At 30.1% G+C, this 18,765-nt stretch overlaps 2 protein-coding genes and 2 long non-coding RNA genes across 5 annotated transcripts; 2 read left to right on the top strand and 2 right to left on the bottom strand.

Moving 5' to 3' along the window:
- Positions 1–2,685: 2,685 nt before the first annotated feature.
- LOC149502206 (uncharacterized) lies at positions 2,686–5,938 on the bottom strand. Its single transcript, XR_016323692.1, has 3 exons — positions 4,861–5,938; positions 4,284–4,404; positions 2,686–4,192 (listed from the first exon to the last, which is right to left on the bottom strand). It is a non-coding gene; the product is annotated as an uncharacterized LOC149502206 (long non-coding RNA).
- A 358-nt stretch (positions 5,939–6,296) lies between these two features.
- LOC114251543 (lys-63-specific deubiquitinase BRCC36) lies at positions 6,297–12,932 on the top strand. Its single transcript, XM_028185846.2, has 6 exons — positions 6,297–6,524; positions 7,172–7,382; positions 8,470–8,567; positions 8,706–8,816; positions 9,988–10,134; positions 10,218–12,932. The coding sequence occupies exons 1-6, from the start codon at positions 6,423–6,425 to the stop codon at positions 10,341–10,343; spliced, it is 795 nt and encodes a 264-aa protein (XP_028041647.2). The 5' UTR covers positions 6,297–6,422; the 3' UTR covers positions 10,344–12,932.
- LOC114251544 (uncharacterized) lies at positions 8,816–13,409 on the bottom strand. 2 transcript variants are annotated; one of them, XM_089730544.1, is made up of 7 exons: positions 13,032–13,409; positions 12,698–12,932; positions 12,329–12,488; positions 11,914–12,018; positions 11,311–11,463; positions 10,431–10,586; positions 8,816–9,580 (listed from the first exon to the last, which is right to left on the bottom strand). In XM_089730544.1, the coding sequence occupies exons 1-7, from the start codon at positions 13,208–13,210 to the stop codon at positions 9,528–9,530; spliced, it is 1,041 nt and encodes a 346-aa protein (XP_089586670.1). In that variant the 5' UTR covers positions 13,211–13,409; the 3' UTR covers positions 8,816–9,527. The 2 variants fall into 2 exon arrangements, with proteins under 2 accessions (XP_089586670.1, XP_089586669.1); XM_089730543.1 differs by lacking the exon at positions 8,816–9,580 and having other exon boundaries at positions 9,607–10,586.
- Positions 13,410–16,055: 2,646 nt separating this feature from the next.
- LOC149502205 (uncharacterized) lies at positions 16,056–18,662 on the top strand. Its single transcript, XR_016323691.1, has 3 exons — positions 16,056–16,491; positions 16,948–17,068; positions 17,160–18,662. It is a non-coding gene; the product is annotated as an uncharacterized LOC149502205 (long non-coding RNA).
- Positions 18,663–18,765: the final 103 nt, after the last annotated feature.

Genomic DNA, 18,765 nt, shown 5'->3' with positions numbered 1-18,765 from the left:
CGATTAATGAGTTAAAGCTAAAACAAATTAGCTACGCTAGGGCGTGTATAAATGTCCACAATAACGGAAAACAATTCATTTTACATTGTATTTTGTTCATTTATTATGTCCGAAAATAAATAAATATGTATATGAATAAATTTTGAAAATAATCTTCGGGAGGCTATTTTAAATATGTAGTAATATTGAGTGTTCAAGATTAAGAAGTTGAAACGAGCGTAAATTTTTAGAATTCTCCGTGCACCTAAGCTGAGTATCTCTGAGAATTGATCCTGTGGAACGACGGTAATTGCTGATTTGCGTAATTTTCGTGATTTATCTAGGTTCTTATAAAAAACCATTCTTATAAAATAAACAAAAGTTGTACATCTTATTAAGCTTAGGCCGAAATTACACATTTCCCTAGCTATAAATGGAGTAAAGTCTCCTAATCTCGTTGTGTTCATTTTACCCTAAAAAGTATAAATATTTTTTTGTTTTTTTATTGCTTAGATGGGTGGACGAGCTCACAGCCCACCTGGTGTTAAGTAATTACTGGAGCCCATAGACATCCACAACGTAAATGCGCCACCCACTTTGAGATATAAGTTCTAAGGTCTCAGTATAGTTACAACGGCTGCCCCACCCTTCAAGCCGAAACGCATTACTGCTTCATGGCAGAAATAGGCAGGGCGGTGGTACCCACCCGCGCGGACTCACAAGAGGTCCTACCACCAGTAATTACGCAAATTATAATTTTTCGTGTTTCATTTTTTATTACACGATGTTATTCCTTCACCGTGGAAGTCAATCGTGAACATTTGTTGAGTACGTATTTCATTAGAAAAATTGGTACCCGCCTGAGATTCGAACATCGGTGCATCGCTCAACACGAATGGATCGGAGGTCTTATCCGTTAGGCCACGATGACTTCAATTAAAATAGTTTCAATTAAAATAGTAAATTAGTTTGAATTGTTTTATTTTAGTAATTTTCTGTTTCATAAAGGTTTAAATGTTTATAGGTGGTTTATTAACTGCTTAGCACCTATAAACCTGCACAAATGTGGGAATATGAAACAAAGTCATTTAATTTCATCCCCATCTTTTTCATATTGTAGCCCAATTTAAACTTGACTAAAAATTTTCCTTACCATGCGAAAAAATAATACTTAAAAATAATATGTACCGGTAAAATGGGGCGATTAGGGATTGACAGGCGAATCGGGAAAAAACCGGGAAAATCTTTCGACGCTCAATATAAGTTTTATATTCGTTGCAAAATCTTCCATTTTTTGTAGTTTAATAGTAGAATGTTGAAAGTTCACAAAACAACTCTGAATATGCATGATAATAGCTGCTAACTTATAAAAAATCGCGTTTCAAATTAACTTCCTGTGGTGGTCATTATTTTAGTGCTAGAAACTTTGCTCTCTTTTATTTATTTGATAATAATAGAAGACGACTATGATTTATAAACGTTATTTAGTGTTTGAACCAGCATATATATTAAAGGTAAGTCTCAGTTGTTAATGGTTTTAATGTATTTGATTAAATAAAAATACATGTAAAAATCTGTTGTTTTTGGGGATATTGGGGACGTCTTAGGTACAAATAACAACGAAAAAGGGGTCAATTGGGATGAAAATACGTGAAATGGAAACGACCTAAGTATAAATAGGTACAGGTTTGTAGGGTTGTCTATGTAGTTATAACAATATTTTTTAAATTTGTTGGTAAAAATCTGGTTTATTCGAAGCGAAATTGGGAATAAGTCTTTATTTGAAATAGATAAGCAATTTAATATAAGTAAGTCGATTTTGCAGAGACATGTAACAAGATCAATGAAATCTCAAGGTGAACAAAAATGTCTAAGTAATACATAATAAAATATTTAATATTTGTTCAGAGTGGGGGTATTCATCTGATTAATCCATGGAATAACCGACACACCTAATCTCTTAACCCAGATAGAAATATCAGCACTGTCGATTGCACCTATAATTGAGGTGAGGTCTGCCATGTACTTTTGTCAGTTTTTCAATTTTTTTTTATTGATGATCACTTTGTTGGTGCAACTAAATAAATAAATAAATTAAAACTATAAATAAAAATAAAAGTAGTGCCAACCCTAGGAAATTTCTCATTTCGTCCCAATTAACCGCAATTTTCGGGTAAATAGGGATTACACCTATTTTTGCATTTTTTGCTTAAACTGGAATGCTAGTTGCATAATTTTAAATTAGATAACAAAGATGCCCCCAAGACTCAATCATTTTGATCCTGATATAGCATTATATACATCAACAACTACCTTAAAATTGCTCATAAAGTTGGAATTTGTCCCTAATCGCCCCATTTTACGGTATCTCAAAAATATTTAGTGTATAACATAGATTATACACTTAATATATTTGAGATAGATGCGCAACTCTCATTTTTATTTTTGCTTTAGTTAGAGCCCAGGACAGCAGGCGTCGCTGCTGTCGATTATTAGTCTCCCTACCCCCCACCAGGTGGCTTTTTTAGTAATTTTAATATTTTTTATAATTAACTCTCTTTATGAAAAAATCTTATCGTTTAGAATCGCTGAAATTCCCGGTAGTACTTATGAAATATTAAAGAACGTTTGATTGTGTTCAGCATTCTAATCGATAAGACCTTTTCATACAGAGAGAAAACAGTTTTTTTAAATAAAAAGCTGTAATTCTCTGTAAGCTATTTAATTTCCCTATATTACAAACAATTTACTGTTAAAAGATAGTATGAACGTACAATTGTATAAAATTTCGAATAACAATAACTCCTCTAGATTAATCCTACTAGCGTACTTATTAACATTAAATCGAAAGTTATCTAAAAGTTAATTAAGTCTAGATAATCAAATCATTCAATGTCACTTAAGTCATTTGTGCGAAATATAAACATGTCAGCTTTCCATTACAAACATAGTAGACAATTTGAATTAAATTTAATAAATTTGTTTCTTAACTATAGCAGTTCTTGCTTAAAGTTGATCGTGACAGATCATGACCTTGTATGAAAATATTACATCTATAAACACTACCTATGCTTCGTCATACAATAATTGTCATTTATACTAGCATTGTAGAGATAATACACACACTAAAGTGAATACTAAATTATTCTTAGCATTCTTATAAACATTTAGAAATTTAAGAAACGATTAACCCCCAATCATGTTCATAACATGTGACATTTTGTTCTGCACAAACGTTTTATTACATGATTTGAAAAACAAAAAATGTTTAAAAAATGTAATGATGATTTAAAGTACTCTTAAATATTGATAGTTTGTACTTAATGACGCTTATAGTAATCTTAGACATGATTACATTAGTTATACTTTTATTCCCTATCTAAATTATTTCTATTCTGACGTTTCTGATGCTTTAGCTTTGGTAATACTAGATGAAACAAACAGCAGATTGAAAGAAAATCATCTTAAAGTTAATTACATTCATTACAAACCATTAGTTTACATTTTGTTACAAAAGAAACTGGTGTTCGTTACATGCAAATGAATTATAAACATACACATGCAAACATAAAATGTAAATTTATCTTTTAATCCAAATTAAATGTACACTAATATTACATCTAAATAATAGAAAGGGTTTCGAAAATTTTTATTGCACTCAACAGCAGACGAGCACGCAACCCGGCCCATGATAAGTGGTCACCAGTGCTTATAAACTTCAGCAGTGCCATAGGGGTTGCTGTCTATCACTTAAGTTTTAATAAATTATTAATATACTCAGTCACAAGCATATTGATTTCACATAATGAAAATGTAAGAAACATAATCATGTTTGGGCATTTTCATTTATATCTGCTCATACAGAAAACACAACTTAGCAAATATATTCCACAGTTAATCTAAATAATTGCAAATAATGCTTTTAAAGACCGTTGACTTTTGATCATTAATTAAAATCATCTTCTCGTAGAATTTACAAAAGGTTATTTACAAAAATTTATATCAGTATTTTCATATATTACTAACTTACTAATTACAACTATTCAAACGTAATACTATAACTATAAGAACTAAACAACCTATTTTAAAACAAAATTGGCATCAATTTAGTTCTTATGAACTATTTCAATTATTAATTTATCAATTATAAACATATTTAAAAAAAATTAAGATCCCTTGAGAGTTCACGTTCCTTGCTGAATCAGTTTCTCTTCTGAAATGGAGAAACAAAGTATCTTAAGTATGTAACAAATATTGAAAAAATACGACCATGAAAAATTTTGTGTTAATGTAATCTTACTTACAAATTAATATATTACATAACACGTTCTGGTTCAAATATAGTGCATCAATCTTTTCATGTTTCAGACATTTTAGTGCTCCTTATAATTTTTCCATAAAATTTTGTCATTATCAAACCTTTGTCTACAAAAATAAAAACATTATTTTATATTGGGTAGAAGGATGAACGTGGTCACAGGCCACTTGGTGTAACTTAGTTATCAAACACCAGGAAACAAAACGTGAATGCCATCATCTAACTTTGGATGTGAGATCAATTGTGCTGTATTTTATTTAAACAGGAAAGCATGACTGATTGATCATTCCAAAAAACTAGTTCGGGCCCACTTGACAATAAGCATATAATACGCTGAGTTGCAAAACATAAATACTTCCACCCACTCGAGACAATTTTATTATCTGAGGTGTGTGTGTGATAGTACGAGACTTAATACCGACTGTTTTGATCAAAACTTAACATATATGATAGCTAGGCAGCAGAAATAGGAAGGACCATTAGTTGGTGCTAATTCATTTAATTATATTATGAATAATAATTCTGTTAGCAAATAATATACCGGGAAAATAGTGTAAACTCACCGTTATCAAGGCATCCGAAATAGCATTTCATTTTCGATCTTCGAGGCATGCTGATTTTTAATAATAAACATTCTGTAAGAAATGAAAATAGTTACACAGGCTTACGAAACGCTAACGAAGAAAAAAGTATTGGAGCCAAGTTATGTCTAAAGAGAATTCAAAACAGAGTTTCTCAATGTCTAATCGTCTAATATTCTCATAAAGCTAAAAGTTGCTCTAAATTAATACTACAACGTAAAATAACTCACACCAAGACCAAAAAAAAACGATTTAAAAAATTAAATCGTTACGACATTTTGAAAACTTTTTTTTTTTTTTTGAGATTGTTTTACGGCCCTGGAATTTTGAAAACTTCAAAGCAGTGTTTCCACTTACGTTTTTTTTAACACATTTTACCCTAGTTTCTTTTGAATTTACCCTAAAATTTCCTAGACAACTTTCATAAATCCTTTATATAGAAAGCGTAAATAAAATACAGAAAATAAACCACAGCATATTATTTAATGTAGGTATATATAATATAAACGCCCCCAGAAGATCATAGATCTATAGGATTAGAATTTTCAAGGAAGTCGACGCATTGCTTTTATATTCTTTTGCTGCACAACCTAACACTGTTCGGTTCTAAAATTGAACAATTGTTTGCTGGCAAAGTTGGGAACTTTCTATGAAGCAAGCCGTTCAGGGTTTCATTAGAAAGCCTGTTTCTTTTGTCAGTTTTTAAATTTGAGAACACTGAATAATCTTTCCACCTCAGTCTTTGAAGAAGGAACTGCTAGCAAAAGTGAAATGACAATTACAAGGTTTTCGTAAATGAAATTACCATGATAATCTTTCATGGTACATGAAGTACCTGTATATTACAATACAAGTAAGTTCTGGTGACATCAACGAAAATAGGTAAATAAAAATTTGGCGGATTATACTTATTGGGATTCTGGGGAATCCCTAAGAAAAAGCAGTGGCTTAATCTATGATTTACTTTACTAGAGGGTTACTGTTGAATCAAACCTTTATAGTTTTTATACACAACTCTGTTTTATTCTTTTACTTGTCAACTCGACTTAATGTCATTCTCTCTCCATAAAATAAAATGTTCATTGTTTTACTTTAATTATCGTTTATTTTAAAATTCACAACAGTTACTAGTATAGGCTTTGCTTTTTACCCCGAAATATCCTAAATCCTGGTATTTTTTAAATTGTCTTTATCATCCAAAATATCAGCTATTTTTCCCTAAAAAAGGGAGAATTCCCTAAAAGTGGAAGCACTGCTTCAAAGTACGCTACATTTTTTATTGAGTCAGAACTCATATCTGCCATCTAGTGAGTTTATTAGATCATTAATGCCTAAAAGTTACAAAAATGACGTCGCCACAGGAGTAAGATGACGCTAGTTGTATGTTATTTTCCTTTGTATGGGAGTTGCACCCCCCTGGTGTATAATCTATGAATATGTATTATCTATGCTGTTTATTAGGAATTTAGGATTATTGTTTAATTCTATTATTATTATAAAGTGTAACGTTTAGCCGCAGAACAATTACAAATATAAATTTTGGAATGCTACAAAAGGTCCGTTTATCGTCTGATGTTGCTTTGGTCTGTATGCAACATGCGTTGTCGACAGAGAAAGAAGAAATCATGGGCTTACTTATAGGCGAGGTATTACGTTTTTTTAATGAAATTACTCTACGGAGAGAGAGCATTATGCTTTAGGGAAAACTCTGAACCCACCGAGCCCAAACGCACGTACCGCTGTACTATGAATTTCTGTTAAGTTTCAGCTTAAAGGGTAAGATGCCCGTTAATCAAATTTTACCGAGACTAATCTCATTTTGCCGGCACTAAGTCTGTAACAAAATTTATTAGCAAGGCGCAAACTAAACTGCAACCTTCTAGGTAGAACGATTTCAATCTTTTTTATTTATTTTTTATCGCCTGTGCAGGCAGACGAGCATACGGCCCGCCTGATGGTGAGTGATTACCGTCGCTCGTGGACATCAGCAATTCCAGGGTGCAGAGCCAAGCCGCTGCCTACCGTTTCTAACCTAATCTATTTGTAGGAAGCTGAAAAGTGATGAAAAATAAAAGTAACACTGACACGACAGTAAATTGAGTTAATTATGTTTACATTTTAAATATTGGTTTCCTGTAATGATATTAAATATCATTAGTATGATTGCTTAATTAAAAAAGCCTCAATTAGTGGTATTTGTGATGATTCAGATAAACACTTAACATTGTTTGAGTAACGCCATTGTAAGTACCTACGTTTTTAAAAAACAGCAATACCTATATTTTTTTTCTAGGTTCATGATAATGGTGCGCTTGTTTCAATAGTGTCATCAGTAATACTTCGCCGTTTGGATAAAAAACCTGACCGTGTTGAAATATCAGAAGAACAACTGGTTCAAGCAACTGTTAGAGCTGAAGAATTAGCTGCAGAAGTTGGCAAACCTCTTAGAGTTGTTGGATGGTACCATTCGCATCCTCATATAACAGTGTGGCCATCCCATGTTGGTTAGTTCATTTGAGCATTCCTTTATATTTATTTTTTCATCATAATTGCTTTGTTGTGGTTTTTACAAAGTAATATATCGAGGAGTGAAAGGCTATTTGGTTTAAGCGACATTTTGCTTAATATGTGACATTTATCTTTGTAATGAAATGTCCATCAATGTATACAAATTCAGTGTCATAAATAAAAAAAACAGAACATATCAAAGCACCTAAATTAGTATACAGTTATAGGATATATGATAAAAGTTTTTTGAAGATCGAATTAAACTACAATTTTATGGATTTAGTCTTTATTAAACAAAATGTACATTGGGTACACACTTTTTAATAGGCCTGTTGTCAGTTATCGGTATATTAGTATTTTGTTTATCTAGTAGTGAATATTAACATAATTGTAACTATAGTCGGATTTTTTATTAGACGAAGTAAACTGACGTTTACTGTGTTGTCAGTTTTTGATGAAATAAAAATAGTGTTGTGACAAAGTGAACGATTGAAAAAACTCCTGAATTAATGAAATTGCCTCGATTGTCTAGTGAATAGTTAGTGTGCCGAACTGCCGATATCGGGCACGGGGTTCGAATTTTAGCCGTGCTTTGTACATACCAACGAGTTTTCGACGAAACATTATGTTCCTATGGTATCTACCTGTACTGAATACCGAGTGTTTTAAACATTAAGAAAAACATTGCGAGGAAGCTTGTAAGACTGTCCTATTTCCAATGCATCATATAGTTGAAACTATAGATGTATAAAATATAACAATTATAGGTACATAGGTAATGAAAATAAAAAAAACTGATTGTAGTTACATACTACTAGTAACATATTATTATATTGGATCACTTTAATACAATTTTATTGTAAAATATATATAATATTCTTTTATAGTTTGAAATTAATGATTAACTCTTCACACTCATTGTTCATTTATGTGATTGAACGAGAACTGGACGCATCACTATTACTTTAAATATAGCAACATTATTTCACAAAGTGACATTAGCTACTGTCAGCTGGCTTCGTCTAATTAAAAATCCGACTATAGACTTTATGCTCCTTTAAACAAAGATGTGATTTTTAACAGATCTGGCTACTCAATCAATGTATCAAAGGATGGATGCTAGTTTTGTTGGAATTATTTTTGCAGTATTTCTTACAGACCAATCAACAAAAGCCCCTTCAGTGAGTCTTTTTAATAAAAAACATGGCATGTTCTTAATATTTATTAAAAATGTTATATTTTCAGTACTAGTCAAACCTGATATTTGGACTAAATATTGTGATAGATATTGAATATTCATCATTTAACCATGTTTTTAGGTTCAAATTACTTGTTTTCAATCAATTAATGAAGGAGCTAGTCAAAGTCGGATTGAAATAGAAATGGAAATTGTAACTAACACTGATTCTTTGTTAACAAACAATTTCGAGGTAAGTATCCGTAAAGGTATTTAATTAAGTAATGAAATATCTTAATATATACTCTGTATTAATCATTCTGATAAAGAATTAGTGAAATTATTCCTCTTATCAATCTCAAAGGTAGAATGACATTGCTGTAGTCATAGTTTTTAATTTTAAGGAATTAAAAACATACTTAAATTTTACCTGAATTAGATATAAATTTATAACAACATTATTGTAGTAATATATTAAAAATTAAAGTAAAAATACAGCATGTGTAAACCACTGCTCAAAACATGGTGATCCCAATTATGACTGTGTTAAAAATTGTCTATTTATTAATCATACATACATTTTAGTTTTGTTATTGCATGTAGGATAAAAATAATTGACACGCAATATACCTATAGAAGCAATAAAGTGTAGTCTGATGCATGTTCTGGAAGTATAGTGCAGAAGTAAATACTATAGAAGTGTTTAGCGCTATAGTTGACTTACTGAATATTTAGTTCTATTCATGATAAGAGTAATTTCCTATTTCTTCTTTGGAACCTATCTTTTTATGACTTTTATTTTTCTTAAGTACTTATATAGTCCATACAGTTTGCCACTAGTGTATTTTGGCTATGGAGCATTCAAAGTGCTTCACTTTGAACAGTTGTATATACAATTAAAATATAGTTAACAGGATGGCAGCAGTCTTCACATTTTCCGCTCTATAAGCTCCAGGAAGTTCAGCTAGGGTTGTAAGCTAATCCAGTTAGCACATTTTAACCAGTAAAAAAAACATGCTGCAAAGAAATAAAATTGCATTGAGTTGATGTTTCAATAAATTTTTAATTCCATTATAATTAAATTGCTATCACATTTAACAATGATTTCAATGGTTTATTTCACAAGGTTTTTCTTAATTTTTTATTGCTACAATAAAGTGATTTTACAAATACACAGGCAGCCTTCATTTTTATGCATTGAGTGTAAAGGAATTATTCCCTAATTCAAAGATCAGTGATGGTGATTTTTATGATTAACATCAAAATTATAGTAATGTTGTAGGCACTGTATGGCAAACTAACACAATTGAAAATTAATTGGAATTCTGGGTTCAGCAAATACTGTTACGGTTTTTTTGCTGCTGCTGTCTGTATGTTTAAATTATGTTACTTACATAGTATTTTAAATAAAATTATTTCTCCAGACACTAACTCAGCTTCCAACAATTTTAAAAGAGGAAGAAGATGAAGCCTTTAATAATGAAATTAGTTATGATGATACTGATGACATTGTCACTAAGCAACATAATGCTGCAGTAAGGACTATTGCTATTGGCCACATTGTTGATAAGGTATATTTTTGCTGCAGATTTTTTTATAATTCAAATTAATTCAAATAAATTATTAAAATATTAATTCAGTTTAAACATTACAGATGTCCCGACCAATGCTAGAAGGTTTAGTGGCCAGAAATTTATTAAACAGTATACGCTTAAAAGCATTGAAGAAACAGCATCAGCAGATGATGTCTAAATTAGAAAATATGACATGCTTGACCTAAACTTGTTTCAAAGATTATGTAAACCAATTAATAACTAAGTGAATTCATTTTTATCAATAATTTCAAATCCATCTGATGAATCTTTACTTGACATTCGTTTTCTTGTTGCTTCGTTTGTGGTCTTCATCATATTACTTAAAGCACCAGTAAAATTCCATAATGTATTATAAGCACTGTTGGTCCATGTGTTTGGTTCGGATACTTCCAAAGTTGTCTGTAGTTGTGGATCTTTCAGGTGTGGATCTAAACAGTTATAATAAACTAGTTAAATTTCTTCTCAATAAATGGGCGATATTTTTTTATGACCTTTATATCTAAGTTTTCATTTATTATTTTGTATTTATTGATGAAGAATAATTAATTTACGTTCTCAACATAAGTGTCATAAATTTATGTTGTTGTGGTGTGTGTGTATGACTTTGCACATACTGTGTTTTTGTATGTATAATTTATTTATATATTTATTAAATGTATATATTTAAATTATTTGTAAAATGTCTATCAATTATAATACATTATATATTCTGGAGATCAGAGCCAATAGAAAAAAATACATGCAAATTTGAAAGACAAAAGTCCATTCAATCCAATATTATGTCTCTGATGTCTGATGAATTTCTTGCTGGATCTTCTCAGTGGCTCGTGATTTCGATCTGATGGTAGATTCTGAGATGCACTGCTCTTGCTAGGGCTAGCGCTCGTATATATAAAAACAGACACCATACCATTCCTTACTTTGGCCGAATATTCCAACCAAGATGACCAGAGTAAAAAAATTTTTCATTTATAGATTGATTTGGTGTAAAATGTTTTTCTATTAAACTTCATACTATTATTTAGTTAATTATTCGCCTGTACAATTTTGGTGAGTGTTGACGTCTTGGATTCATACTACCCTACACTTATAATGCAAAATAACTATTACCAATAAAAATTATAATCTTACAATATTAATTAAAATCATTACCTAGAGGTATATATTCATCTTCACTGGAGTCTGATGTTTCAATATCCTTTTCTAGTGTGTTTATTTTATCAACAGAGAAACTTGTAACAAGACTGCTGTTTTCAGAGCTATCGCTTGCTTCTTCAAGTGGAATATCTTCTGGTTTCCAATAATCTAAACCAGGAGTTTTTCTTTTATTTTATGAGAGTCAGAGAAACATATAGGATATGCAATGGAAGCCTGAATAATAATTTAAAGAGAAATCATGGGACTGTGGTACTTATCATTAGAACTCATGTCTCAAGGTGGTTGGTGGCATTTAAGTTATTGATGTCTATGGGTTCCGGAAATAACTCAAAATTAGATGAGCCGTCTACCCATCACATAAATAAAAAAAACTTACAGTAAGAAAGGCAGTATGAGAACTACTTTCAACATGACATTGAATTTTATCATTAAATCAAATAAAGGATCAAAAAACTATTATGAAATTATGTATTTTAATGATTAAAAATGTCCATTAACACTAAGGGGTCAACTTCTCTGTGTCAATAATAACCAATGATGAAACTGTTTTATTACTTAATGGTCCCCTTACACCTAAATTAATAAGTTTTATGTTACCATAACTTTGCTTTTCATCAATTTGTTGTTCAGCTTCAATCGTCAACAGTTGTATATCAACATCTGATATTTCAGGAATTAGACCCTCAAGCTCGCTCTCAGACTCTGAAAGTTAGGAAATATAATTAATTCAACAATAATTAATAACTACTTGCAAAGGTGCCTAGTCCATGCAGAGCCTGTAGGCATCATTACTCCAGTGCACTCTAGTAGATACGCAATCAAAATGGAATAGGTACAAATGTAAATTTAAGCCACTTCTTGCTACTGGAGTTCTCTATGCAGTTTTAAACCTGCAAGGCATTTCATTGAATCTCTTTACCTTTTATGTTCATTTGGTGTTGTTTATGTTTATACTTACGGGACAGTTAAATTAAATTACTTATAAAAAAAAAAGTTTTTAAATTAAACTTGCCTAAATCCTGTTGAATATTTTTGAAGATTTTTATAACTGGATATATAACTTTGTGTGAAAGACACACAAACAAACACATTGAATATATTAGCATGTAACCATTTACATATTTTCCAATGAAGAAAATGCATCCCAGTATTATGTTGGCCAGCAAAAATGCCTGAAAACATTAGTCACTATTTTTTATATTAATTATGCTATAATTTAAATACCGAAGCCTAGATACTATGAGTGAATGAATGTATCTGACTTTATCAACATATCTACACGAGGTTTCTAGGAAACAGTCTCTATAACCCAAGATTTTTTCTCTAAAAATATACTTCATCAAGGTTGTTATAAAAAAAACTATTAAATCAATTTACTTACTTTGGTATGATTAGTTTGCCTTATATAAATGAATTCACACCATTTATTTACAAACCAATCTTTTAACTGTTTTGTGGCTAATATTACTTTTTTTCCATTGTATGTTGAAAGTCTTTCCAAACACGCAGTTCTGTGTTTGTATTTTAACCAAGCTTCAAATCCATCCAAACAAAGCAATGTGATGCACAGGCATATCATAAATTTTATAAAATTTATTTGGTGGTATACACATACTCTGTAACAATCGAATTGTGAATACATGTTTTAATGTAAGCCATTTTTTAGCACGGCTAAACGAAAAGTCGTATAAAAAAGTAATGTATTTTTTACTTACAAAAATATTACGCTCTTGATTATTATAAATGATACGGACAGCCAAATTTGTTTCCATAGAATTATATCTTCAAATAAACCAATAAAAGCTGGTAATATAACGTACGATTCATTCGTTAGATTTTCTTGACATTTTGCTAATTTAGCCCATGCCAACCTTTTTTTTAATGAAGCTAACATTACTAATCGCTTAAATAGCTTTTATTAAAAATAAACATTAATTTATTGAGTTATATCTATAATTTCAAACACTTTCTTTTAATATAGGATAAGTATATTTTGAAAACAAAATAAACAAGTAAGAGTATGTAAGACTGTATTTTTTTTTAAATATTACCATAGATTATACACTTAATATAATATAATTAGCTTGGAAACAGGTGAATGAAGTTAGCCCCTCAAAAAAATTTTTTTTTCCTATTGTATACTTATTTTCTATTAATTCGTTTGTTCATCATTTGTTCATGATTGTTCACTGTTAATAATTGTTTGTTCTGCATTTATTTATTTAAAAAAAATATTTAAAAATATACCTACAAGTTAGCCCCTCTAATGCAATTTTTAATATTTTTTCATCCTTAATGACTCGTAAATATTCATTTTCGATTGTTCTTATACAAAACACGTTTGTTCTCTTTCGAAATTACTCGTTTTTTGTTTAATTTACTATTTTTATTAGTTGAATAAATGTATACAAAATATGTGTACTGCGCATGCGTCAACTATAATGCCTAAACTTTATACGCGGTTTTAATCGTGAAAAAAAAACAAATATAAATCCTGAAGGAGCAATTAATTGGTATACAGTTTAATTAAAAAAATAAAAAAATTAATAAATGAAATAATGTGCATTGGCGTTAAGTTAGACCAAATACATTTTTTCCATCCTCTTACCTATCGTATTAAAATGTTATTTTACTAATGTTAGGAATATAATTTCGACTGTGTAAAAAAGTTATTATAATGTATACCTATATTATCTCTTGAAAGATAAATAATGAATATATTTACTTATTTGTTTATATTACCTATGTGAACTCCCTATCTTTTTTATACCTTCATAACGATAAGTAGGAGGATGGAAAAAATGTATTTGGTCTAACTTAACGCCAATGCACATTATTTCATTTATTTATTTTTTAATTTTTTTAATTAAACAGTATACCAGTTAAATGCTCCTACAGGATTTATATTTGTTTTTTTTTTCACGATTAAAACCGCGTAGAAAGTTTAGGCATTATAGTTGACGCATGCGCAGTACACATATTTTGCATACATTTATTCAAATAATAAAAATAGTAAATTAAACAAAAAACGAGTAATTTCGAAAGAGAACAAACGTGTTTTATATAAGAACAATCGAAAATGAATATTTACGAGTCATTAAGGATGAAAAAATATTAAAAATTGCATTAGAGGGGCTAACTTGTAGGTATATTTTTAAATTTTTTTTTTAAATAAATAAATGCAGAACAAACAATTATTAACAGTGAACAATCATGAACAAATGATGAACAAACGAATTAATAGAAAATAAGTATAAAAAAGGGAAAATAAAATTTTTTGAGGGGCTAACTTCATTCACCTGTATATATACCATTCCAAAAAAGATATGACCTAAAGGTCTCTGTCACCAGATCATAAAATTAAAAAAAAAGGTACATACCAGTACCTACATTCCGTAATTTAAAATCTTACTCTATGATTCCGTACCGTACCTGATGAGGCTGATAGTGGGGAGTGGGGAGCAGGGGGGTGCAACTCCCATACAAAGGAAAATAACATACAACTAGCGTCATCTTACTCCTGTGGCGACGTCATTTTTGTAACTTTTAGGCATTAATGATCTAATAAACTCACTAGATGGCAGATATGAGTTCTGACTCAATAAAAAATGTAGCGTACTTTGAAGCAGTGCTTCCACTTTTAGGGAATTCTCCCTTTTTTAGGGAAAAATAGCTGATATTTTGGATGATAAAGACAATTTAAAAAATACCAGGATTTAGGATATTTCGGGGTAAAAAGCAAAGCCTATACTAGTAACTGTTGTGAATTTTAAAATAAACGATAATTAAAGTAAAACAATGAACATTTTATTTTATGGAGAGAGAATGACATTAAGTCGAGTTGACAAGTAAAAGAATAAAACAGAGTTGTGTATAAAAACTATAAAGGTTTGATTCAACAGTAACCCTCTAGTAAAGTAAATCATAGATTAAGCCACTGCTTTTTTAGGGATTCCCCAGAATCCCAATAAGTATAATCCGCCAAATTTTTATTTACCTATTTTCGTTGATGTCACCAGAACTTACTTGTATTGTAATATACAGGTACTTCATGTACCATGAAAGATTATCATGGTAATTTCATTTACGAAAACCTTGTAATTGTCATTTCACTTTTGCTAGCAGTTCCTTCTTCAAAGACTGAGGTGGAAAGATTATTCAGTGTTCTCAAATTTAAAAACTGACAAAAGAAACAGGCTTTCTAATGAAACCCTGAACGGCTTGCTTCATAGAAAGTTCCCAACTTTGCCAGCAAACAATTGCTCAATTTTAGAACCGAACAGTGTTAGGTTGTGCAGCAAAAGAATATAAAAGCAATGCGTCGACTTCCTTGAAAATTCTAATCCTATAGATCTATGATCTTCTGGGGGCGTTTATATTATATATACCTACATTAAATAATATGCTGTGGTTTATTTTCTGTATTTTATTTACGCTTTCTATATGAGTCGTCTATTATCAAAGGTGGCAATCTGTGCATTTGGACAAAAAAAATTTATTGATATGTCAATACAGATTTATTTGAATATAATCGTCTCCTTCAAAGAATACGGTTCAAAACCTGCATTAAATAAAGGTTAATAGTTAACCTGTTATTTATCTAAGATGTCGTTCCGAAGAGTTTTGTGACTGCCAATGGAATATAAAGTCAATAATTCGTTTTTCTGATTTACCAATCATTGTCCAAAAGTCAGATTGCCGGCTTTGATAATAGTCGACTCATATAAAGGATTTATGAAAGTTGTCTAGGAAATTTTAGGGTAAATTCAAAAGAAACTAGGGTAAAATGTGTTAAAAAAAACGTAAGTGGAAACACTGCTTTGAAGTTTTCAAAATTCCAGGGCCGTAAAACAATCTCAAAAAAAAAAAAAAGTTTTCAAAATGTCGTAACGATTTAATTTTTTAAATCGTTTTTTTTTGGTCTTGGTGTGAGTTATTTTACGTTGTAGTATTAATTTAGAGCAACTTTTAGCTTTATGAGAATATTAGACGATTAGACATTGAGAAACTCTGTTTTGAATTCTCTTTAGACATAACTTGGCTCCAATACTTTTTTCTTCGTTAGCGTTTCGTAAGCCTGTGTAACTATTTTCATTTCTTACAGAATGTTTATTATTAAAATCAGCATGCCTCGAAGATCGAAAATGAAATGCTATTTCGGATGCCTTGATAACGGTGAGTTTACACTATTTTCCCGGTATATTATTTGCTAACATAATTATTATTCATAATATAATTAAATGAATTAGCACCAACTAATGGTCCTTCCTATTTCTGCTGCCTAGCTATCATATATGTTAAGTTTTGATCAAAACAGTCGGTATTAAGTCTCGTACTATCACACACACACCTCAGATAATAAAATTGTCTCGAGTGGGTGGAAGTATTTATGTTTTGCAACTCAGCGTATTATATGCTTATTGTCAAGTGGGCCCGAACTAGTTTTTTGGAATGATCAATCAGTCATGCTTTCCTGTTTAAATAAAATACAGCACAATTGATCTCACATCCAAAGTTAGATGATGGCATTCACGTTTTGTTTCCTGGTGTTTGATAACTAAGTTACACCAAGTGGCCTGTGACCACGTTCATCCTTCTACCCAATATAAAATAATGTTTTTATTTTTGTAGACAAAGGTTTGATAATGACAAAATTTTATGGAAAAATTATAAGGAGCACTAAAATGTCTGAAACATGAAAATATTGATGCACTATATTTGAACCAGAACGTGTTATGTAATATATTAATTTGTAAGTAAGATTACATTAACACTAAATTTTTCATGGTCGTATTTTTTCAATATTTGTTACATACTTAAGATACTTTGTTTCTCCGTTTCAGAAGAGAAACTGATTCAGCAAGGAACGTGAACTCTCAAGGGATCTTAATTTTTTTTAAATATGTTTATAATTGATAAATTAATAATTGAAATAGTTCATAAGAACTAAATTGATGCCAATTTTGTTTTAAAATAGGTTGTTTAGTTCTTATAGTTATAGTATTACGTTTGAATAGTTGTAATTAGTAAGTTAGTAATATATGAAAATACTGATATAAATTTTTGTAAATAACCTTTTGTAAATTCTACGAGAAGATGATTTTAATTAATGATCAAAAGTCAACGGTCTTTAAAAGCATTATTTGCAATTATTTAGATTTACTGTGGAATATATTTGCTAAGTTGTGTTTTCTGTATGAGCAGATATAAATGAAAATGCCCAAACATGATTATGTTTCTTACATTTTCATTATGTGAAATCAATATGCTTGTGACTGAGTATATTAATAATTTATTAAAACTTAAGTGATAGACAGCAACCCCTATGGCACTGCTGAAGTTTATAAGCACTGGTGACCACTTATCACGGGCCGGGTTGCGTGCTCGTCTGCTGTTGAGTGCAATAAAAATTTTCGAAACCCTTTCTATTATTTAGATGTAATATTAGTGTACATTTAATTGGATTAAAGATAAATTTACGTTTTATGTTTGCATGTGTATGTTTATAATTCATTTGCATGTAACGAACACCAGTTTCTTTTTTAACAAAATGTAAACTAATGGTTTGTAATGAATGTAATTAACTTTAAGATGATTTTCTTTCAATCTGCTGTTTGTTTCATCTAGTATTACCAAAGCTAAAGCATCAGAAACGTCAGAATAGAAATAATTTAGATAGGGAATAAAAGTATAACTAATGTAATCATGTCTAAGATTACTATAAGCGTCATTAAGTACAAACTATCAATATTTAAGAGTACTTTAAATCATCATTACATTTTTAAACATTTTTGTTTTTCAAATCATGTAATAAAACGTTTGTGCAGAACAAAATGTCACATGTTATGAACATGATTGTGGGTTAATCGTTTCTTAAATTTCTAAATGTTTATAAGAATGCTAAGAATAATTTAGTATTCACTTTAGTGTGTGTATTATCTCTACAATGCTAGTATAAATGACAATTATTGTATGACGAAGCATAGGTAGTGTTTATAGATGTAATATTTTCATACAAGGTCATGATCTGTCACGATCAACTTTAAGCAAGAACTGCTATAGTTAAGAAACAAATTTATTAAATTTAATTCAAATTGTCTACTATGTTTGTAATGGAAAGCTGACATGTTTATATTTCGCACAAATGACTTAAGTGACATTGAATGATTTGATTATCTAGACTTAATTAACTTTTAGATAACTTTCGATTTAATGTTATTAAGTACTCTAGTAGGATTAATCTAGAGGAGTTATTGTTATTCGAAATTTTATACAATTGTACGTTCATACTATCTTTTAACAGTAAATTGTTTGTAATATAGGGAAATTAAATAGCTTACAGAGAATTACAGCTTTTTATTTAAAAAAACTGTTTTCTCTCTGTATGAAAAGGTCTTATCGATTAGAATGCTGAACACAATCAAACGTTCTTTAATATTTCATAAGTAC

Source organism: Bombyx mandarina, chromosome 10 (genome assembly GCF_030267445.1).
Source record: "Bombyx mandarina strain Sakado chromosome 10, ASM3026744v2".
Taxonomy (NCBI): Eukaryota; Metazoa; Arthropoda; class Insecta; order Lepidoptera; family Bombycidae; genus Bombyx; species Bombyx mandarina.
This window is presented reverse-complemented; position numbering and strand designations above follow the sequence as displayed.

Bases quoted from the DNA above. Each gene is read 5' to 3' on its own strand.
- LOC114251544 (XM_089730544.1), bottom strand. From the start codon at position 13,210: ATGTTAGCTTCATTAAAAAAAAGGTTGGCATGGGCTAAATTAGCAAAA. The intron at 12,933-13,031 runs GTAAGTAAAAAA...CGATTGTTACAG, and splicing joins ATCAAGAGCGTAATATTTTT to AGTATGTGTATACCACCAAA. The intron at 12,019-12,328 runs GCAAGTTTAATT...CCTAACTTTCAG, and splicing joins AAATATTCAACAGGATTTAG to AGTCTGAGAGCGAGCTTGAG.
- LOC114251543 (XM_028185846.2), top strand. From the start codon at position 6,423: ATGCTACAAAAGGTCCGTTTATCGTCTGATGTTGCTTTGGTCTGTATG. The intron at 6,525-7,171 runs GTATTACGTTTT...TTTTTTTTCTAG, and splicing joins TGGGCTTACTTATAGGCGAG to GTTCATGATAATGGTGCGCT. The intron at 10,135-10,217 runs GTATATTTTTGC...TAAACATTACAG, and splicing joins TTGGCCACATTGTTGATAAG to ATGTCCCGACCAATGCTAGA.